The sequence below is a fragment of the Cyprinus carpio genome, chromosome A16 (assembly GCF_018340385.1).
Source record: "Cyprinus carpio isolate SPL01 chromosome A16, ASM1834038v1, whole genome shotgun sequence".
In the NCBI taxonomy this organism is placed as follows: domain Eukaryota; kingdom Metazoa; phylum Chordata; class Actinopteri; order Cypriniformes; family Cyprinidae; genus Cyprinus; species Cyprinus carpio.
In genome coordinates, this window is record NC_056587.1 from 4,997,929 (window position 1) to 5,022,177 (window position 24,249).

Consider the following 24,249-nt stretch of genomic DNA (forward strand, 5'->3'; position numbering starts at 1 on the left):
CTCTGGTGCATGTTTTCTAATTTACCGTATTATGCATCTTTTCAGTTCAGTGTCAGACTTAAGCATCATGACTTTATCCTGCTCACTGACTGGATGTTGCCAATAATGGTATGTGTGTGGGTTTAAGGCCTTTACTTTGACACTTGCACATAAACTGTTGTGGGTAATCCAATAAATTCATCAGATCATGTTTGGTTCAGTGACTAATGGCTGTTAGTAGCATCTTAGGTTCATTTGTAAATATAATTGCGATATATGTCATAATATCAATGACAGTATACTTATGCTGGGTCTCCTTCTCTAGCTCCATGCACACTACTTCCCAATTAATATCACCAGCCACATTGCTTTATCCATTTATACTCATGCGGGCATTTTCAATTAATTCCTGTGAGAGCTGAAAAAACACACTTGCATGCATTGTGGTAATTTTTTTTTTTTTAGTGATGTAAAGCACTTTGGTCAACTTCGGTTGTTTTTAAATTGTGCTAAATAAAATTGTATTGTATTTTATTGTATAATCATCATACATAGCCTACACATGATGACCATTGGACAAATGCAAGCTTTGTTTCTGAATGTCCAAATTAAAGATACTGTGTCAATTTAATAGAGTTTTGTAAACAACCTTCACCACCTGCACCTCACAATGGGCCCCATTCATGAAACTTGCGTAAATATATGAGTAGCCTACATTCTGAGTAATTTGCACATGAAACAGACCTTTCCGAAAACTCTCCTCTGGAGTCACAAACTCTTCGTAACCGTCAGATTTGATAGTTAAACATGTGTATGTTAAATAGGGAGCTCCTGCATGCTCATTAACAATTAGCATAATTCCCATTATAGCTATGCAAATTGCGTGTCCAGGAAAGCAGTGTAATATTCTGGTCTACTTTCTCAGGTTTGGCTCCAGTATATTGCATAAATGCAAAAAAAGACTAGGCCATACGCCTAACAATAAATATTCAATAATATGTGACCACCAAAGAGTTTTTACCCAGCTGAAAAAAATCTCAGGCGCTCTTCTTAAAACGACCGGCTGGTGGCGCTTGAGAACGTTTTGGTGGCACAGCGTTTTTCCAGCTGAGACACGCTGCTATGGTATGTAATCAAACAGTTGGTGGTTGCCATTGACTTCCATAGTAGGGAAAAAAATGTGGCACAGCGTTTTTCCAGCTTGGCTTTTGTATTTTGTATTTTTGTAGGTAGTATTTTTAGGTGTTTGTTGTTTTGGTGAGTCATTGTACAAGTAGGATGTTTAGGTATTTGTCTATATGTTTTGTATATTATATTTTTTTGTTTGGGTATACGATGATTTTTAGGGTTATGGAATATTAACTTGTAATTATTATAGCAGTGCATCAAAATTCAGTCATCAATTTGTCAAAAATAACAGAACGTTTTACGCACCATACACGTGGTAGGGAGCAGGTGTACATTTGTTTCGTATCAACTAACATTTTGAAAATACAAACATTTTCATGAATTTGAAAGTTTACGTCAGAAAGGCTTTATGAACGATTTACACAAAAATTTGTTCTGCTCGTGTTTCATGAATGAGGCCCAATTATTGGTTGCCGTCTGCCATAAATTCTCAACTTTTTGACGCCCTCATTGTGCATATATTTATTTAACAATTTAGATACGACTTTTTGTAAAAAAAAAAGAAATAAATAAATAAATAAAAATAATAATAATAATAATTAGATTGAGAGATTTTCCAGAAATAAATGTTATATCAGGTGTTTTATTAGAGTTTTTTGATAGGTTTCTATGCTCTATGCTGTCATGCCACATTCAAGAGTGTCAAAACATTTAGCCAATATACTGTTTGAATTTGTGCTAACATAAGTTAGAAAATGAACCACACAACACAACACACAACACACAAAAAAACAAGTTTAATATCTGGGACAGTTATTTACTAGTGTGGGACATTTACAACATACAGACATTTAATGCTAATAGGGCTCATAATCTTAAAAAAAAGGGGTAACCTTTCACATTTCATCCGGACTTTTTCCCTGTCTCTATACATTTCATCTTAACAGGTCACACACTGAGATCTTAAGCTGCATTCAAAACTTTCCAAACCATTCACTCAATAAAGGTCTGCCCTACCTTTAATCATCCTGGATTTATTTAACTCCCTTGGAAACACCAGTCATACCTCAGTCTTCCCTCTTTTAGCACAGGGATTTTCTCAGTGCTATTCCAGGAATTCCAAGAGCACATTTATTGGATTATCTGTCAGAGCTAATTACAATGTGTCCACCTTGAGAGAAACCTGTGACATGCAGGGATTGCTGGGACTAGCAGATTTAGCCTAGTTGTTGTTGTGATGGTTCTGTGAGTGTGGTTTTGTGTCAGTGGGGTAAATCTGGAAAAACTGCAAATGACAATTTATTACACAATTTGTCAAAAATACTTTTTTCCCCCTTCTGAAGATGGATGACATCAAACAGGCTGACTCGTCACTCATTTGACACAAACAGTGTCCCAAGATTTAGAAGGAAACACCCTCTTATGCAAGTGTTTACTGACGTCATGGTGTTTTCAAATGTGTAATGGACACCTTACGCCTTTCAGTGTTGAACAGAAAAGACGAAACAAGTTTAACTGATAAAGAAATTAAGTGTTTCATCATTCAAAAGACTCAAAGCTGATTGGCGTCTGATAATTCTTGAGCTTGGAAATGATTATGAGAAATGACCAAATAGTGACTCAACAAAATGAACCAAAAAGAGAGGCATGTAGACAGGGTAGCGAATGAAATGTCAAAAGGGCAGGGGGGACCAAAGAGGAAATTTTTCTTTCAAAAGAAAAAACAAACTTTGTGCTTAGAAAACAATACCTCTTTTAAAAATCCAGCCAATTCTTAAGCAAAGGCAGCAGGGAGGGTGGGAGCAGAGGAAGGGAGGGAGTCTTAGATAAATACAAGTTAATGGGTCATAATGAGGTCTAATGACAGACATCGCTTTCCTTTGGGACACAAAGGGCAATGGAAACAAACAAATGATAAGGCAAATAAAAACAATAGTCCACCGGTTCTGTGGTGGGTACAGGCTGGTCTGCATGCAGTGAAGCACTATGTAAATGATTGTAGAGCACTGCACTGCCATTCAACGTGTTCTTGCCTGAGAGAAAACATGGAAAAACTTTTACACTGATGAATTTTAGGGAAAAAAAATGGATTAAAAAATAGGTTAGATTAAACATTTTTATTTGCAAAAGAAGTGTTTTTTCTTCATGTTTTGGAATTAAGACTTGTTGGTCTGACTCTTTACAAGCAGGAAAAAAAGGTGAGAAATTGATACATTTAATTAAATATTCATTAATGCATTTTATATGTTTTATATGTTTATATGCGATTTACACATTTATATATAACATACTTTTGTATGGAATAGCTCACCCAAACATTCTGTCATCATTTACTCACCCTCATGTCATTCCAAATCTGTATTTTGAAAAATAAAATATTGCTAACCAGTTTTGGTTACCATAGAAAGTAAACATCTGTCAAAATATCAGTTTTTATGTTCCACAAAAGAACGAAAGTCTCAAAGGTTTGGAACGACACGAGGGTGAGTAAATGATGACAGAATTTCCATTTTTGAGTGAACTATCACATATTAATGACCACAAAATTAAACTCTTCAAGATAGCGATAGATAATATTAATTTTGACAATTAACGACATAGAAAAACAACATCATCATCAGTTTTATTGTTACAATGAGAACTTTATAAACTGATGGTCTGTATTTTTTTATACATGAATATTGGTTGACTTAACAATAGTGTTTCTATAATTTCTAACACAATTTCTTTTCATCACAGTGGCATTTTTTGTGCATAATATGCCTATGTATATTCTGTGCTTTTGTATATTTGATAGGACAATAGAAATGACTAACACATCCCTATGAGAAGAGATGAGAAGGACAATTACAGAAGAAGCACAACCTGGAGGGACAACTGCTTTCTAAGATCTTTATTGTGTAAAAATCATCAATATTCAAGGAGTTCATAAAAATCATACATCAACAGGAGAGACAGGAACTTTGGAAAGATCATTAATGATGGCAACAACTGCTGACCTTTCAGCTGATTCTAACCCAAGCCAAACCGTGAAATATGATCCAAAGTCGGAAACGGTGATGTTACCAAATGGGTTGGTTTCTGTGGCAGGTGTCACGGTGGTGACAGGGGGAGCAGAGCTGTCCTGTGGCTCCTGTATGTTGGCCTTTGGTGTTTGGGGCACTCTGGTTGGTTTGAGTGTTGTGTCAGTAGGTTTGTGGGATCATCTGGAGTACAAGATGAGTGGTCTGTCACACCTTCTGGCTCTTGGATTGGTACTGCTGCTTTCCAGTTTGAGTCTTGTAGCCATGATCTTCCTCCTCCGTTTTTAATGAAAAAGAGAAGAATGATGTCCAGAAGACAGAGGGCAGAAGTGAATCTAGTGCTGGTTAATGAGTATGCAGAAGTTTTAAAAAGGGTCACAGTGTAAAAGAATATGTCAGACTCCCTGCTGCTCCATCTTTGTTTTTCTTCATCACTCTTTGCTTAATCATGAAAGAATGTCACAGGAAATTCATTGGATTCAGTGCTACAGGAAACACTTTGCTATTTCCTTTGTGACTTCAGAAAACACAAGAGACATATTTGCTTCTGCATTCATGTCTTTATTAGACTTATATTGTAAATCTAACTTTAATTGAATATCATTCCAGAGGTTTTTAGCTTTTAAGTTGATACAATGACTCTTAATAATTGCATATCTCTTCTTAAATATGTGTATGTATCATTGTGTAATTTCGTCTATAATCCAAGTGCAGCTGAAGTATATTTTTGTCATTATGTATTTTGAGTTAATAATATTTTCTTCATACGCAGAAAAACACATGAACACATGACAACAGGTCCAATAACATCACAGCTGCACAGCAAATAATGATGCATTATATAAAATTGTTAAAGTTTGTGTGCTTAAGAAAACCCACTGCATTTCTAACATAAGCATTAATTTCTTTGTTGCTGAATGTGCTATCTGCCTTTACAAAACAAAAGTGTTTGGAAATATACTGGAGAATGTAATGTTATTTCAAAAATACTTCTATAGCAATGAAAACAAAAACTGCATTAAATTTTTGCATGTTATAGCTTTAGTGAAACACTCAATTTTTATTTCAAAATTTTTTTTTTTAATTGCTAGTGTTGGTTGTGGGTTTACATAAAGCTGAACATTATCCAACTTTATTGTTTGCATAGTTACACATCTGATATATGAAAATATATGTGATAAAAGTATGTAATAAATATGTGATCAAATAAATCAAATGTGATAATATATGTGATAAAAGTTTTGGATTTTTGGAAAATTGGATGTCTTTTTAAAGTCATGGCAAATTGGTGGATGAAAATTGATATCTGACATTTCTAACTTATTTTATTGAGTACTCCATGTACTATATATAAATACAAATACATGGATATATATCACAATATGTTTGTATTTATATTTTCACATATTTTTCAATATATGTGAAGCGGCGATTCCTTATGTAATATTCAATATACTGGAATATAGTAACATAATATATTATTCATATTCACTATATTTCCAACATACAACAAATTATTTATACCGATTGTTAATATATAAGAATATATATATTTTCTTTGTGTAAGGGTGGTAATTTATCACTGTCTTTTTGATGGGTAGCACCCAAGGTGGATTTTTTTATTTTATTGGAATTTATATCTGTTAAAAGATCTCATTTGAAATAAAATTAATGAAAGAAATGTTCTCTGTAAAAATGTATGTCTCCATCTGCTGGTCACTTGTGATTTACTTGAGGAAATTGTATACTGCCTGTCATGAAAATTAATTACCCTTACCAAAAAGTAGTATATGTTAAGTTAGTAAAGTAAAGTTCAAGTATATTTTTAAGTATACTTTATGTAGTAAGTATGCAAATATAAGTGTACTATTTCAATACTTATAAGGCCAATTCAATAATTGGCCCACTTTCTAGTAGCCTATATAAAAGTATACTTTTAAGTATACTTTAAGTATAACAGTAGTACATTTTGAGTACACAACTAGTTTACATTTATGTTTTTAGTTTGTATTGCAACTATACTAAAAGTGAACATAGGTATACTGATAGTTTACTAATTAAATACTTAGCATTAAATACTAGCATACACTTTGAAGTATAGTCTCAGTAAACTAATAGCTCAGTAGTTTTACACTGCAAGTATAGTCGTAAGTTTTCTTTAAGTGAACTTTACATTAGGTATACTACGATGTCCCTATTTTGGGTATTAATTTGTATATATTTTGTTATATGTATATCTGAACATACAAAACATCAAAAGAAAGAACAGGGTATCTGCTTGTAAACAAAAACATTTAATTCTAGCTTCATGCATTATTATTAATTTTTTATATAAACACTTGAATGTGGGTAAGTTTCATTAAAAAAAAATAATAATAATAAAGCCCATGTCTGAGAAGTACATAAAAAGTAGACTGAAAGTATACTTTCCTATTTTTAGTTTAAAAGGAGTATAGGCCTACTAATAGCACAACTGAATAAACTTTCTTTTTGTAAGGGTACTTAGATAATCAAGTTATTCAACAATTATTTCTCTTTTATCATGGTGGTGACGATATTTATTAGTGGTAGTGGTACAAGCTATTTAAATTAAATTTAAATACATGTAATAGCATTAATATTTCTGTAAATATGAACACAGAAACACATGGTATACACTTTACAGTGTGGAAAAGACGCATGAAAGAACATTAAAGAAAACTAATATGTTAAAACTGTATTTTTTTTTTTAAATCATGCCTAATCTTGCACAGCTCTGCTCTGATTTGGTCGAGCCCTTACTGTCCTCATATTCATGTTCAGATGAGCCACCTCTGTGCTGTCGATTGAAGACAAAAATTTGTAATTGTGAAAAACAAAAATACTTGGTATATACTGCAGACCTGCAGTTAAAGCAACTTTACAAAAAAATGTTTGTCATCTACTTGGGTAGTATTTGTGCGTCAACTTGTGGACACATATCAAACTACAAACGCATTACCAAACATAACATTTTAAAAACTTCTATATCCATAACAATTTTCATACAGTATATTTCTAGCTCATAAAGAGACATATTTGTTGTAAAACTGCACACTAAACTTGTTAATAACTAAACATTAATTATTTTAACAAAATCAAATAGCATAAAATGTCAATTAAAATGTTTATCATATATACACAAACAATAAATTATTATTAAAAGCTCTGATCATCCCTCATTACATTTCAATAAGAAAAAGACAGCTGTACAGTTGATTCTCTATAATACTTTTGAGGTTGGCCATTGTTATGTCTTGCTTTTATATGAAATATCTCTTGTTTTTTAGTGTCTTGTTGTCGTTTGTTTCTTTCCCCCTTACATGTGTACAGTGTTTCTGTATGCATTGTACAATTATTTGATGACTAGTAATAGCTGTCTTATTCAGAATTATTGGGTGAGTTGCATAAAGTCTCTATTTCTCCAGTTTTCTCCCTCAGTGTATTTATGAGGCCAGATACACCCTGACTGTAGAGGAGCCGATCCTCTGCAACATTTTCTGTTGTTCCTTCATCCCATCCTTAATGGCTTTAATCACAGGCTGCCAGAGGATGAATCACTGTGTTTTTCTCCAGTACAGTGACCCCTAAGAACACTCATTGGGTTCATAACCTTCCTTCACCTCTTCAGTCTCCCTCTGAATTTTATTCAGCACCTTATCAGCCTCTTCAATCTCATTATGTATTCTTGAGATCCTGGATTGTTAATAAATCACTTTCTTGCTGTTCTCATTCACCTGAGACTCATTTTCTTTAAGCTCATCTTCAGCATCCCTGATAGCCCTTGAAGCCTCATTAATTACACGTTCTCCCTTACAGATCATGATTGGACCTGGAGAAAAAACAAGAAATCACATGAGCCACAAATTATGTTTAGTTGTACTCTTTAGGATGATGATAGTAGTGGATCAAAGAGAGATTTCTCACCAGTAATCCATCCAATAATTGGTAATGCAAACAGTTCTGCCCTGTAATCATTAGCTCATCATTTGTGCTCTTCCAGTCTTCATGTACTCTTAAGAGATATTTTACCGATTCTACACTTTTTTTTGCCTGCTACAAAACTGCTTTGGCGTTCTTTAACAATTCTTCAGCAGAGTTCTCAGTTTTAATTCATCCTTGGCCATACATTTTTCCTTCTACTGCTCATAATTTCCTTTTTCTTTAGTAAATCGCTCCATGCATTCATCCAAAGATCCCAGTTTTTCTTTAATTATCATCTCAGATTTTTCCAGGCACCGCTCAGTGTTCTCAATATGTCCCCTGGTTTGTTGGTAATTGGAGCACATGTCAGTGGTTTGATCAACTTGAGCATCAAAAAGTACTTGCAAATGTTACAGATAGAGAAAATTCCCTCATTTAGAGGTTCCATAGACTGCTAATCCTTAATGCTGTGTGAATATGTGAAATTAGAAAATTATTTTATTATTTTTGTATATTGTATTAAATGTTATAAGCTGTGAACTGTGAATTGGTTATTGATTACAGAAAAACATAGATATTTGAAACAGTCTCATTTCAGCTGTCATACTGAAACACAAAAAGAAAGAAAATGAATGATATTGTGTGTCTTTAAACCGTGCTGTTGACTTATTTAGCAAAACATTTTGGAGTAGTTTTAAGTACTGTTTTATTTCATTTAAATTCACAACTCAAAAACAAATTCAAGGAACAAAATATTGCATCTTAAAGAAAAAAGTTGTAATGTAATGAGAAGGTGATTGGAGAAGGATTAATTAGCAATATCACACTAAAATGATATTGTTCTCAATATCAGCACATAATGGTAATATTTTTTATCATAAATTTTGAGTTCTTTGTTCTTTTGTTTTGTAATTATTCATTAGTCCTATCTTGTGCTTTGAGTTTCTGTTTCCTTTTTCACCTGCCTGATTGTTCTGTTTCTTGTAAGCCACATTGTTCTTTGTGCATTTAATGCTCTTGTGTTTCTTTTTTCTCGGTAAGGTCTTTCAGTTGGTATATGTGCTTGGTTCTGGTTTTCAACTGGAAGTTCTCTAGTGTCTTGTCCTGTTTCTATACTTGCTGTTAATAAACTGCATCGTTCTGAGTCCCAGCCTTGCATATTCAGTATAGCCTACTACAGCATCAGAGTGAGTCAGATGTTGCTTTGATAAAGCATATTCTCAATTTCTATAATTTCTTATCCTACAAGGAAAATAGTCTTGAATAGCTTCTACTATTGGAGTGAAAAGACAGACCCCTTCCCCTCTAAACTGATCTCCTTTAGGACACTAACATTTTGATGTAGTAGGTCTATATTTAATTTGTAGAGAAATCTTTATAACCTTTCATTTTTGATGTCGAGGCATTTATAATATAACTCGACATTTAACTAAAATGAATGTTTACGCATTCCAGATTTCTGAGAGCTAATGATGCAGGGTCTTGGCATGCTGCCCACCTAATATATCAAAAAATGTATATTGCACACCCAAATATTCCTTCTGACTTTCAGTTATACTCTTTTTAAAACCTAAATATCCAGTACCTCAAGTAAGAGATTACCTAAAATGCAGATCCTCCTCTTTCTAACAGTTTGTCAGGTTTATAACAACAGCTCTTTAATACTTTAAACAAATCATTCCCTTGTCTACATTGTAAAAACAAATCAAATGATTATGGTGCGAGTTAACCCAAAACATAACAAACATATAAGATGTGATATGAAATGACATGACAATGACATAACAGTTGGACTAGAAAATTTCTGGAGTAAGATAAATTTTCATAATTGCAAATGTACCTGTGGATACACATGTTTTATCTCTCTGTTGCTTTGTTTTCCTACACAGAGTATGCTTAGTCATTCGTGAGGATGGGGTGTACCAAAATAGAAATCTCCTATAGTTTTAAAGGGTCAAACTGCTTTTGCGGCTTACTGGAAACCACGTGTTTTACTATTATTTGGAAATTCACCAGTGGAGCACTTTAATTAGCCTACATTTTTTGCTTTGTAATGCAACATTCACCAGTGGAGCACTTTAATTAGCCTACATTTTTTGCTTTGTAATGCAACAACTGCACCTTGTGCAGGCTATAAAAGCATCTGCAGCTTCATCCATTCCATCAGACCATTAACGAACCTGAACTTAAAGCATCTGGCATTTCAGCAGGGTAAGGCAACTACTTTGGTTATTTTGCCGTTGTATAATGGATTATAATGAATTTAAATTTTATAATGAAAGCAGTTAAGTTGATGTGTAGTTAGCTTGTTATAATTAGACTCAAATTATTATAACCTTATAGTTTTTAGAGTTTAAATATTTAGCAGAAAAGCAAAGAATTAGACCCAAAACTAATTTGGAAATGCACATTTGCACGTTGGAAGGGAAAGACAGGGATCTTTATGCCTATTTCTATTTTATTTGCTGTAATTAGTTTTTTGAATGAGTGTTTCTGCCCTTGTGTTATTCTAAAGTTAACTGATTTATTGTTAATGAATAAATAAATGAATAAATATATGTCATTTTGCCAGCCAAATTATCTATACAGTTAGTTTTCAACCTGTTATTGTTCTGCTGGCAAAAGTTGACACCATTTCCGGACAACATTTTCATTTCTCATATTAATTGCATATTCTGATTGCAAAGATATTTAAACTAATCTAATGTGACTATGTAATCTCTCAGGATTACTGAAAACAGTATACAGCAGTAATTGTCTGGTTATTTCACTCTTATAATTTTACTCTATTTCCCCCTTACCATTCGTTAAAATGTGTTGTCAAATAAATAAATATATGGAGACCTATCTAAAAAAAAAGTAAATAAAAGCCTATTAAATCTATGCACACTTCTTTAAATTTTTGTATCTTTGATATATTATTATAGTTTTTATTAATATTTGAATATTGTTTATTTTTTCTGTTTGCATTTTAGTGAATTTTATTAATTTTGTTGTGATTTTTTGCTTTTTTGTGCTTTTTAATCATAAACTATCTTTTTCTCTAGCCAAGAGCAGACATTGAAAAATGTGCTTTTGTTTTCAGATCTAGATTATCGAAAATCACCAAAAAAAGTCTTATCTAAATATTTTATGTTTTCTCAAGCAAAGCAAGTTTTGAAAGACCACTGAAAACACATATTCTTATATTTTTGGCGTAGACTAAGTAGGCCTATTTTGAAAAGTTCATATTATTTGTCAAAATGCTTGAGCAAACTGATTAACGTGAACATTTCTGAAGATTTTATTGCTCATGTTTTATAGAAATAGAAAAAAGATTTGTATAATTCTTCTCAAATTTTGTCTTGGCTTTGAGCACGCAGGAACAGTAAAATCAATGGATTCTGCAATTTCAAAATCTACTCAAAGCCTTACCACTGCAGAGGACATGAGAAACCAAACCAAACTTATAATGCAGCCTTATGCCAACTGGGAAGAGTATCTGACTCCAGCACCTCTATCCATAGCCATCATGGGAGAGCTGGTTTTCATCTCTTCCTCAACAGATTTCTCAATCAATAAAAATCCCCCTGAAGGTGGATTTAAATTCATCAGATACCCTGATTCCTTTCGTGCTTGCCTCATGCAAGTGTGTAACTCTGGTTGGCACGCATTTAATGAGGCGCATACGAGCATGGATCAGATTCGCCTCCATACCGCCCAAGTTCCAGATTACATGAAAACTGCTGTGAAGATTCTGTTCCAAGGCGATGATGAAGTTGTCAAAGCACATCTTCCTGATCAGCTGGACAATATCAGAGTCATTGCAGATGAATGTCTGAAGTTGTCTGATGCAACTGAAAAGCATTTCACTGATGTCATTAATATCATCCAAGAGCTGCTAGAAGCGTGTGTGAATGCAGAGCACTTTTATGGGGAAGAGATGGAAGAAGTCAAGAAGAAGCTGGAAGAGAGCAAACTGAGGGAGCAGTCAGCTAAATATGCCAGGGAAAGGACTCAGAAGGCAGTGAGTGGCATAGAGAAGGAACTGGAAAAGGCTCATGAGAACTACCAGGAAGCTGTGGATTCTCTCCCTAGTGGTTGGGAAATGATTGGCATGGATTTAGTTGGTGGGATAACACAGAGCATTACAGGCCTGATTTCTGGAGTGGCATCCTTTATTACTCAACCAGTGAATTTGATGTGTTCTGCAACAACAAAGATGGCTGATACTTTGAACTACATTAGAGATCAGGAAAGCACAAGAGATTTGGTTGCTGAAATAAATGCATATAGTAAGTCTGCTGAAATTTTAAATTGTGTCCAGAATATCCAGCAGCTGATGAATGTGGATAGTGAGGATGACATTGACTGGACAAAACTGTATGATCAGAAGAACAAATGTACAAAAAGTGATTTCATAAAGAGACAGTTCAAAAGAATCACTGATGATTTAAAAGATATCCCAAGCTGCCCAGCAAGGAAGCAAGCTAAGGCGTTATGCAAAAGTGGCATGGAAATATGCAGCCAGTTGGAAAAATATGCACCAGATGGCAAATGTGACAAAGACAAAAGTACTGAAATAATACAAGAGGTCTTGGATCTGATCAAGTCAGCTCATATTTTTGATTGCAAAAGCAAAGACATCACAAATTCTCCAGCTATTTCTCCAACACCACCAATGATGTTTAAAGAGCAAAACAAGTCTGAGAACACGAGTTCCTCTCAAAGGGCCACAGAGAATGCACGATACAAGATAGAGCAGAGCCGAGCTCAGCTGAACAAGACAAGAGAGACCTATGAGAAGTGTGTGGAGAACCTAGAGAAGAACCAGAAGGAACTAACTGACATCCTGGTTACTATGAGAAACTGTAAAGTGAAAGAGATCGACTTTAAAACTACCATAGAGATGCTGGTCAAAGGAATGGATGCCATGGGGAGAGTGAAGGAGCAGTGGGAGAAGATGGTTCACTTCTTTCAGATGGTTTCCAACATTGTGAAAACCAGCCTGAGCAAAACTCTCAAAAACTTTGTCTCGGCATCAGAGAAAACACAAGCCCTCTCCTACAACGCAAAACTCTTTTCAAAAGATCTGCTCTACACTCAAGCTTTCCAAGCCTGTAACATCGCTAGTCTGGTCCATATGATCTGTGGAACGTACACAGATGTTTCCAGCAAGTACCTGATGGATCGTGTCAGTTCACTGGGCAAACTGATGGCCATGGATAAAAGTAAACCAGAATTTGAGCAAGAGCGAACAATGCTCCAGAACGGCTGTGACGAGGCACAGAAAGGCATTTTAATGCTTGTCCTGCAGAATAAAGAGGAGTATGACCAGAAGAGCACTGCAAGACTTGAAAGGATCGATCGAGAATTCCTTGCCATTCTACCTGCTGCTCCTCCAGAGCAAATCAAGAGTATTCAAGAGATTGTTCAAACTGTATTCACTGAAGAAGAAGAAGCATACATCTGAGAGATTTAACCAATATGTATTTTACAAGCTTGCTACGTACAAGATAATACTACCATAATTAAGATTTAATCTTTGCTGTCCAGCATGGAATAGTCATGAAAGTTTAATTTAGATTATAATATTGCAAGTATCCAAAAAGTTTAATTTAGATTATAATGTTGAAGTTATATTATGGATAAAGTGTGTTTTTGTTTGAGCATCTGCATTAACAGAAGACAACTGATACTGAGATTTTTAAAAACCCTGCAAATTCAAAACAGACTAAGTGTATGATGTATGGGAGATTTTAAAAGCAGAGTTAGAAAATGTGCTGACTTTGTTCCTGTATTTAAATTTTAATAGCACATTATAAGATCGTAATCATATTATATTTTCAGCTTGCAAATCATTCATAATTAAAAACACGCTCTGCGTGATTATGCATGATCTACATGTAAAGTGGAATTGGCAGGAAAGAACTTATATTTAATATTTAGAACTTAGAATATATTTAGAAAGTTTTTGCTTTCTCTCTCCTTTCTTAATATTTAGTTAATAAAGGATTTCAGTTGGCTGTGCATGATCAGTTTGTCCTTGAATGAAGATTAGGAAATAAATATTTCCATGTAATGATGTTACAAAAAGCCTTCTTACAAAAAATTATAATAAATGCTATACTACTACTACTCTATTGTTTACTGTTGCTTTTTTTTTTTTTTTTTTTTTTTTTTTACCTATACTGTATCTCCTACTGCTTTTACTTTTCTAAGCCAACTTTTTGGACTTTACTATATCGCACTAATGAAACTCTTGTGTTCATTATATTGTATTCATCCTTTGCAAGTCAAAATGAGTCTACCGAATGAAAAATGCTCATTATTCTAAAAGTCATCAAGTACTTAAGTACCCTTTGGAACAAATAAGATCACAGTTCTACAATAGTATTAGGGTAAGCCCAACTAAAATTATACCTAATTTATAAAAGCCATTAAACATATTCCATAATACTTGGAATTAATAAATATGAAGATTAGGCTGTTTTTAAAGCTTGGGCTATATAGCAACAGTTTTATTATTATTATTATTATTATTATTATTTTATTTTTTTGACGTTTAAAAAATGGTGTCATAGGCAAGCACTTAATACACACTGTACAGATGCTCTTCTCACAAAATAAAACAATTTCAGTTAAGGCGTCTTACCTGGGCTAAGGAGAAGAAGAACTTGACTGTTGCCCAGTGGTCCAAAGTCCTCTTTTCAGATGAGAGCAAGTTTTGTATTTAATTTGGAAACCAAGGTTCTAGAGTCTGGAGGAAGGGGGGAGAAGCTCATACCCCAAGTTGCTTGAAGTAATTCCAGTATTTATACATTAAACACACCAGTGAAATAAAACAAATTATATAGTTTGTACGAATAAATCAGTATTCTTATACGTTTCATATCTAAATTAATCATTTAATACATATAGCACTGTATTATTTGTAGGTGCACATGCGTCAAGCATGCATGATCAGGTGTTGTAACACTCTACATTGTCTCTTTTCTTTTGAAACATAAACAACATAAGTCACTGGATCAAAAGGCCCGCTTCTCCCTCTTGGCACACTAAGCATATGATGCTAATTTTAGCGCAACGCACACAAATAACACCTCATGCATTCTCATCTAACTAATACAATCAAGTGCTTTATAAAATAAATCACATTCATCCAGCGATAAATACGCATTTTGGACAAGAAATATCATCATACCAGAGTCAATTTCATAATTGTGCTCCTTAGCCTCGCAGGATTTGGCACGCTGAAAACCCCACACTGATATAATTCGACAAAATCCCAAAGAAAAGTTCCACAAATCATGTAAATTTTAACTTGCAAAATGAACAAAATTTCATGAGTTCACTAACCCTTTCTTATTATGAAACCTAATAGAATCTATAGTAGCATAAACAGAATGTGCAATATAGGACTAAAAGAAAGCCAGTCAATCATACACCAGTTACACCCACCTGTCAAAAGCACCAAAAGTTGGTTAAATGACCTGAACCTGGCCAGCAAATCACCAGACCTGAACCCCAGAGAGAATCTATGGGGTATTGTCAAGAGACAAATGAGAAACAAGAGACCAAAAAATGCAGATGAGCTGAAGGGCACAGTCAAAGAAACCTGGGCTTCCATACCACCTCAGCAGTGCCACAAACTGATCACCTCCATGCCATGCCGAATTGTGTCAGTAATCAGAATCAGAATCAGAAAGAGCTTTATTGCCAAGTATGCTTGCGCATACAAGGAATTTGTTTTAGTGACATAAGCTTCCAGTACCCAGAGACAACAACAACACAGAGAGGAAAAGAAATGCAAATAAATAAACTGTATGAACAGTTGTGCTATAGATGATAATGGAATAGAATAGAGTAAGATGCAGAGATGTACTTGGATGGAGGGGTAACAAATAAATATAAGGATATTGCACATTTTATTGCATAAGTGGGGAACATTTAACTGTTCATGAGGTAGATTGCCTGGGGAAGAAACTGTTCTTGTGCCTGACTGTCTTGGTATTTGCGGCTCTGAAGCGCCGGCCAGATGGCAAAAGTTCAAAAAGGGGGTAACTTGGATGTGAGGGATCCAGAGTGATTTTCTAAACCCTTTTCCTCACTCTGGATGTATACAGTTCTTGAAGGGTAGGCAGGGGAGCACCAATAATCCTTTCAGCATTCCGAACCATTCTCTTTAGTCTTTTGATGTCTGATTTTGTAGCTGAACCATACCAGACAGTTATTGAAGTGCACAGGACAGACTCAATGACGGCTGAGTAGAACTGTTTCAGCAGCTCCTGTGGCAGGTTAAACTTCCTCAGCTGGCGAAAGAAGTACAACCTTTGTTGGGCCTAAATCTACAATAAAACTCATTCAGGTCATTAGCAAGTCGTTGATTTGCCTCAGTGCAGGGGGAAGGTTTCTTGTAGTCTGTGATGGCTCTCAGCCCTTTCCACACTGAAGCTGAGTCGTTGGAAGTAAACTGGTCTTCCAATTTTTTAGCGTAGGTCCTTTTAGCCGCTCTAATCTCTTTATTCAGTGTGTTCCTGGCCTGATTATACAAGACTTTGTCCCCATTTCTGTAGGCATCCTTTTTGGCCTGACGAAGATGTCTGAGTTTTGCTGTAAACCATTGGCTTATCATTGTTGAATGTTAAATAAGTCCTGGTAGGAATACATATATACTCACAAAAACTAATATAGGATGTTACAGTCTCTGTGAGTTCGTCCAGATCAGTGGTAGCAGCTTCAAAAACACTCCAATCAGTGAGGTCAAAACAAGCTTGTAAATCCTGCTCTGTTTCATTGGTCCATCTCTTTACAGCCTTTACGGCAGGTTTAGCAGATTTAAGTTTCTGTCTGTAGGTTGGTATAAGATGAACCAGGCAGTGATCATTCAGCCAGGTTTCCGTGAAACACAGAGCAGCAGAGTGTGAGAAATCCTTATTTGTCCAGGAGAGCAGAAGGATTTCGTCCATTTTGTTGGGTAGAGAACGGAGATTTGCCAGATGGATGCTAGGCAACAGCGTTCAAAATCCGCGCTTCCTGAGTCTAACGAGCGCACCTGCTCGCTTCCCCCATCTGCTCTTTTTGGAGCGTTTGATCAGCGCCGTTTCTCCACCGACAACAACGTTCAGTAAAACGTCCGAATAATTGAAATCCGGTAAAAGATTTTGTGGTGTGTTCTGCCGAATGTTCAGCAGTTCATCCCTGGTGAAACTGATCGTGTTTGACAAACAAAAAACAGGAAAAACGAACAAAAACAGTACAAACACTGGAGAGCCAAGCACTGAAGCAGCCATGTGTGGCGCCATCGAGAGCAGACTCTGAAGATAACTAAATTAAAGCAAAAGGAGTAATTAAAGCAAAAGGAGCCCCTACCAAGTATTGAGTACATGCACAGTAAAATGTTTGTTAAATGTGAGCCAAAATCATCACAATTAAAAGAACCAAAGACTTAAACTACTTCAGTCTGTGTGCATTGAATTTATTTAATACACGAGTTTCACAATTTGAGTTGAATTACTGAAATAAATTAACTTTTCCACAGCATTCTAATTAATTCCGATGCACCTGTATATATATATATATATATATATACATACAGTTGCTGCAGATCCATGATGCGAATCTCCCGTTCCACCACATCCCAAAGCTGCTCTATTGAATTGAGTTCTGGTGACTGTGGAGGCCATTTGAGTAAAGTGAACTCATTGTCATGTTCAAGAAACCAGATAGAGATATATATATATATATATATATATATATATATAGTGACGAGACAACGACAGACACAGTGGGCGTGGCGTCAGGCCTAGGAGAGGTTTTTATTAACAGAAAAAAACCAAACAAAAAGGGGGAATAATATGGAGTCAATATAATATCACATTTATATACGCAAAAAAAATAAAGTTTTGCAAAAGAAAAATAAAGTTTTGCAAACAAAAATTAAAGTATGAGGAAAATAATTTTGCTTTTTTGCAAACAAAAATAAAGAATTGCAAAACATAAATGATACCGCGCGAAAGCAATGATTTTGCAATACATATTTTCCATGGTCATATCTACAATTTTATTTGCAAACACTGATTTTATTTTTGGACAGCGCGTCAGTCTAGTTTGAGCTTGCGCTGCAGTTTTTCCTGTGCGCTTCATTTTTCTGCCGCGTCTCGCTTTGTGACACTGTTTTGACGTGGGGGTGGAGTCAAGGGGCAGGGCGTGTACAACATGCCTCCCTGGAAAAAGTGACGTCATCGGCCCGAGACGCAGCTCGATGATCCAGGTACTGTCATGATGAGCAGATGCATGCGAGTGTATCGCTTCCTTTTATTCACTAGCATTAAAACATGCATGGTTTCGTTGTATTAAATTTATTAACAAATGTATATGTGTATAGCAGCGTTTGCTCAAGTTAAAGAAGTTGTTACCATGCACATCTGTTGTTTATTTCTCTCGATGTGCACTCTTTTACTGGCATAAAATAAGGTGGCTTGACGTTGGACGTTCGATATTCGCAAATCTAGGGACCGTCTCTAAAGTTACCATGCGAAACTACTATACACTTCTCTAACGTCAATAGCATGCAAAGCGGAGAGATGACTAACAGTCATGAAAACAACTGTTAACTGTTCATCCAGGTGTCAACTATAATGCACACCTTTTATATTTTTTGAAAATTATTAAAATAAACTGTAAATCATATGTAAAATATTGCTACTTTTCATTATACTTTTCATTAAAGTGCACTTTAGAGGATGAATTTAACAATAACCCTATAATAATAAATACTAGAATTATAAATGAATAATTCGCTAGTTTCATTTGTAAATGAAAACACTAATTTAACAAAGAACGTTAATTAGGTAAGCAATACACGAATTAAAAGGGGAAATAAGCATAACAATAAATATAAAAATATAGCCCTATTTAATATAATATTATTATCAATTATTATATACGTTTAGCCTATATGAATAAATGAATGATGCATTTATATAGCGTTTTATAATGTATTGTTGTACACATCCCAATTCGCTGTACGATCATGTGGGGGGGTCTCTCCTCAACCACCAGCAGTGTGCAGCATCCACTTGGATATATTATATATATATAATGATAAAAATAATAAAAGCCTTATATGCACATATATTACATAAAAAGACACGATCAACGGACTGTGGGATGGGATAAAAATATTTGATCAATCTCTGATAATCTCAGGTTGCTATGGTCACGCGGGTTTGTTTATGCATTAAACTCGTGGCAAAAATTAAACCAAAAAGATTCGAGCTTCATTTTTTTTTATCTTACAATGACAGTCATTTTATTAATTTATGCCAGGAGTTATGTAATGAAAAACGAAGTCGAAGATCGATATAAAACTTGAGTCGTAGACCTCTTTAATGATGTACGTTTATAGTTTATGAAGTGAATTGCATAATTTTACATTAAAACTAGCAGTAACTCTGACACTAATGTGAACAAAGAACGCTTCTGTGCGCTGGCGTCCTCCCACAGGTTAGATCTTAAAACAAACACTGTTAATGCAGTTAACCAAATGAAACAATACACATTTAATGCTATAAAAGTGTGTGACTGGCATAAAGTTGGACGTTCGATATTCGCAAATCTAGGGACCGTCTCTAAAGTTACATGCGAAACTACTATACACTTCTCTAACGTCAATAGCATGCAAGGAGAATGACTAACAGTCATGAAAAAACAACTGTTAACTGTTCATCCAGGGTGTCAACTATAATGCCACACTTTTATATTTTTTGATAATTATTAAAATAAACTGTAAATCAAATGTAAAATATTGCTACTTTTCATTACCGAATGGGCTCAAATTTAAAATATGCCATAATTTGAAGCTCAATAGCATTTGAACAGAATGACTCACTTTCATAAAACATACTATAAAGTGTTCATCTAGGTGTCAACTATAATGCACACCATTCATATTTTTCATAATTATTCAAATAAAACTGTAAATCATATGTAAAAATATTGCTACTTTTCATTACGAATGCACTTAAATACAAATTTAAGCTCAATAGCATTTGAACAGAATGACTCACTTTCATAAAAACATACTGTAAAGTGTTCATCTTCGTGTCAACTATAATACACACCGTTCATATTTTTCATAATTATTCAAATAAACTGTAAATCATATGTAAAATATTGCTATTTTTCATTTGAGCTTTTGAGCCTTTAAATTAGTGTTTACGTCCATTTGGTAATGAAAAGTAGCAATATTTTACATATGATTTACAGTTTATTTTAATAATTATCAAAAAAAATATAAAAGGTGTGCATTATAGTTGACACCTGGATGAACAGTTTAACAGTTGTTTTCATGACTGTTAGTCATTCTCCTTGCATGCTATTGACGTTAGAGAAGTGTATAGTAGTTTCGCATGTAACTTTAGAGACGGTCCCTAGATTTGCGAATATCGAACGTCCAACGTCAAGCCAACTTTATGCCAGTAAAAGAGTGCACATCGAGAGAAATAAAACAGCAGATGTGCATGGTAACAACTTCTTTAACTTGAGCAAACGCTGCTAATACACATATACATTTGTTAATAAAGTTAATAAACGAAACCATGCATGTTTTAATGCTAGTGAATAAAAGGAAGCGATCCACTCGCATGCATCTGCTCATTATGACAGTACCTGGATCAGTGAGCTGCGTCTCGGGCCGATGACGTCACTTCCAGGGGAGGCATGTTGTACACGCGCCCTGCCCCTTGACTCCACCCCCACGTCAAAACAGTGTCACAAAGCGAGACGCGCAGAAAATGAAGCGCACAGGAAAAACTGCAGCGCAAGCTCAAACTAGACTGACGCGCAAAATAAAATCAGTGTTGCAAATAAAATTGTAGATATGACCATGGAAAATATGTATTGCAAAATACAAAATCATTGCTTTCGCGCGCGGTATCATTTATGTTTTGCAATTCTTTATTGTTTGTTTGCAAAAAAGCAAAATTATTTTCCTCAATACTTTAATTTTTGTTTTGCAAAACTTTATTTTTCCTTTGCAAAACTTTATTTTTTTGCGTATATATGTTGATATTATATTGACTCCATAGATACAAGTGTCCAAAAGGGGAAGAGTGTCCAAAAACAACAGGGAATCTGGTGTCCTCGTCGTGCTGCGGGGTTCGCGGGGGGGTCCGGGCAGTGTTCACGGAGGGAAGGGTCCAGGTAAGGGGCGGAGTCCGGTGGCCGCACGCGCTCCCCTCTTGGGTCCGGGGCGCGAGGGGCGGCGGCTCCTTCTAGCGGCCGCATCCTTCTCTTTGGCCGCGGCACCTTCAGGGGATGGACGGCCCTGGCATTCTGGCCTGATGGCCGTGTACACGGGTGCGGGTCCTCATCCGGACCGCGGGTCCGGCAGCTCACGTCTCCGTGTGGGCGCTGGAGTCCCTCAACGCACCCCTTCCTGGACCAACCACGAGGACACCAGTGTGCATGCACGGGGAAGAGGGGGACCGGTCTCCCGAGAGGGGCGCGTTGGGCTTTTAAAACAGCGGCGGTGATGAGGCTCCATTTCCTTCAGGTGTGCCCCATCACACGCCGCCAGCCCTGACTCGTCCAGCGCCCCTCCTCTCTCCCACACCCACTCCTATCGGGGAGCCTGGTGAAGGGCGGCGATTTAGGACGGGGTGCCGGTGATTATCAAGGAGGAGGCAGCTGACTCGTCACAATATATATATATATATACATACAGGTGCTGGTCATATAATTAGAATATCATCAAAAAGTTGATTTATTTCATTAATTCCATTCAAAAGTGAAATGTATTATTAGATTCATTCATTACACACAGACTGATATATTTTCAATTGTTATTTATTTCTTTTCATTTTGATGACTTAATAACTGACAAATTAGGAAAATCCCAAATTCAGTATCTCAGAAAATTAGAATATAACTTAAGACCAATACAAAGAAAGGATTTTTTAGAAATCTTGGCCAACTAAAAAAGTATAAAAATGAAAAGTATGAGCATGTACAGCACTCAGTACTTAGTTGGGGCTCCTTTTGCCTGAATTACTGCAGCAATGCGGCGTGGGCATGGAGTCAATCAGTCTGTGGCACTTGCTCAGGTGTTTATGAGAGCCCAGGTTGCTCTGATAGTGGCCTTCAGCTCTTCTGCATTGTTGGGTCTGGCATATCGCATCTTCCTCTTCCCAATACCCCATAGATTTTCTATGTAGACTTTCTAGTTTGCTGGCCAATTAAGAACAGGGATACCATGGTCCTTAAACCAGGTACTGGAAGCTTTGGCACTGTGTGCAGGTGCCAAGTCCTGTTGGAAACACACCACAAAAAAAATGAAATCTGCATCTCCATAAAGTTGGTCAGCAGCAGGAAGCATGAAGTGCTCTAAAACTTCCTGGTATACGGCTGCGTTGACCTTGGACCTCAGAAAACACAGTGGACCAACACCAGCGGATGACATGGCACCACAAACCATCACTGACTGTGGAAACTTTACACTGGACCTCAAGAAATGTGGATTGTGTGCCTCTCCTCTCTTCCTCCAGACTCTGGGACCCTGGTATCCAAAGGAAATGCAAGATTTACTTTCATCAGAGCACATAACTTTGGACTACTAAGCAGCAGTCCAGTCCTTTTTGAAGCGAGATGCTTCTGACGCTGTCTGTTGTTCAAGAGTGGCTTGACACAAGGAATGCGACAGCTGAAACCCATGTCTTGCATACGTCTTTGTGTGGTGGTTCTTGAAGCACTGACTCCAGCTGCAGTCCACTCTTTGTTTATCTCCCCCACATTTTTTAATGGGTTTTGTTTCACAATCCTCTCCAGGATGCGGTTATCCCTATTGCTTGTACACTTTTTTTCTATCACATCTATTCCTTCCCTTCGCCTCTCTATTAATGTGCTTGGACACAGAGCTCTGTGAAGAGCCAGCCTCTTTTGCAATGACCTTTTGTGTCTTGCCCTCCTTGTGCAAGGTGTCAATAGTTGTCTTTTGGACAACTGTCAATTCAGCAGTCTTCCCCATGATTGTGTATCCTACAGAACTAGACTGAGAGACCATTTAAAGGCTTTGCAGGTGTTACATACATGTATGTACATACATATATACAGTATATTTATATATATATATATATATATATATATATATATATATATATATATATATATATATAGGTATATCTCAATTAATTATACACACAGGTGCGTGGAAAAGTTCATTTAGTTCAGTAATTCAACTCAAATTGTGGAACTTGTGTATTAAATAAATTTAATGCACACAGACTGAAGTAGTTTCAGTCTCTTGGTTCTTTTAATTGTGATGATTTTGGCTCACATTTAACTTAACAAAACACCAATTCACTATCTCAACAAATTAGAATACTTCATAAGACCATAAAAAAAAAAAAAAAAAAAAAAAAAATTTTTAGTGAATTCTTGGCCTTCTGGAAAGTATGTTCATTTACTGTACATGTACTTAATACTTGGGCTCCTTTTGCTTTAATAACTGCCTCAGTCCGGCGTGGCATGGAGGTGATCAGTTTGTGGCACTGCTGATGTGGTATGGAAGCCCAGGTTTCTTTGACAGTGGCCTTCAGCTTATCTGCATTTTTTGGTCTCTTGTTTCTCATTTTCCTCTTGACAATACCCCATAGATTATCTATGGGGTTCAGCTCTGGTGAGTTTGCTGGCCAGTCAAGCACACCAACACTATGGTCATTTTACCAACTTTTGGTGCGTTTGGCAGTGTGGGCAGGTGCCAAATCCTGCTGGAAAATGAAATCAGCATCTTCAAAAAAGCTGAAGGAGCAGCAGAAGTGCTCCAAAATTTCTTGGTAAATGGGTGCAGTGCTTTGGTTTTCAAAAAACACAATGGACCAACACCATCAGATGACATTGCACTCAAAATCATCACAGACTGTGGAAACTTTGGACTTCAACAACTTGGGGTATGAGCTTCTCCACCCTTCCTCCAGACTCCTTGGTTTCAAATGAAATACAAAACTTGCTCTCATCTAGACTTTGGGACGCACCAATAGTCCAAAAAAGTTCTTCTTCTCCTTAGCCCAGGTAAGACGTTTCTGACGTTGTCTGTGGTTCAGGAGTGGCTTAACAAGAGGAATACGACAACTGTAGCCAAATTCCTTGACATGTGGTGTGACGTGTGGTGGCTCTTGATGCCTTGACCCCAGCTTTG

The 24,249-nt window shown here is 35.9% G+C and overlaps 1 protein-coding gene and 1 pseudogene across 1 annotated transcript; both read left to right on the forward strand.

Moving 5' to 3' along the window:
• Positions 1-2,850: 2,850 nt before the first annotated feature.
• Positions 2,851-5,183, forward strand: LOC109075318 (annotated as a pseudogene).
• A 4,969-nt stretch (positions 5,184-10,152) lies between these two features.
• LOC109075308 lies at positions 10,153-13,654 on the forward strand. Its single transcript, XM_042772161.1, has 2 exons — positions 10,153-10,283; positions 11,435-13,654. The coding sequence occupies exon 2, from the start codon at positions 11,449-11,451 to the stop codon at positions 13,522-13,524; it is 2,076 nt and encodes a 691-aa protein (XP_042628095.1). The 5' UTR covers positions 10,153-10,283; positions 11,435-11,448; the 3' UTR covers positions 13,525-13,654.
• Positions 13,655-24,249: the final 10,595 nt, after the last annotated feature.

Bases quoted from the DNA above. Each gene is read 5' to 3' on its own strand.
- LOC109075308 (XM_042772161.1), top strand. From the start codon at position 11,449: ATGGATTCTGCAATTTCAAAATCTACTCAAAGCCTTACCACTGCAGAG.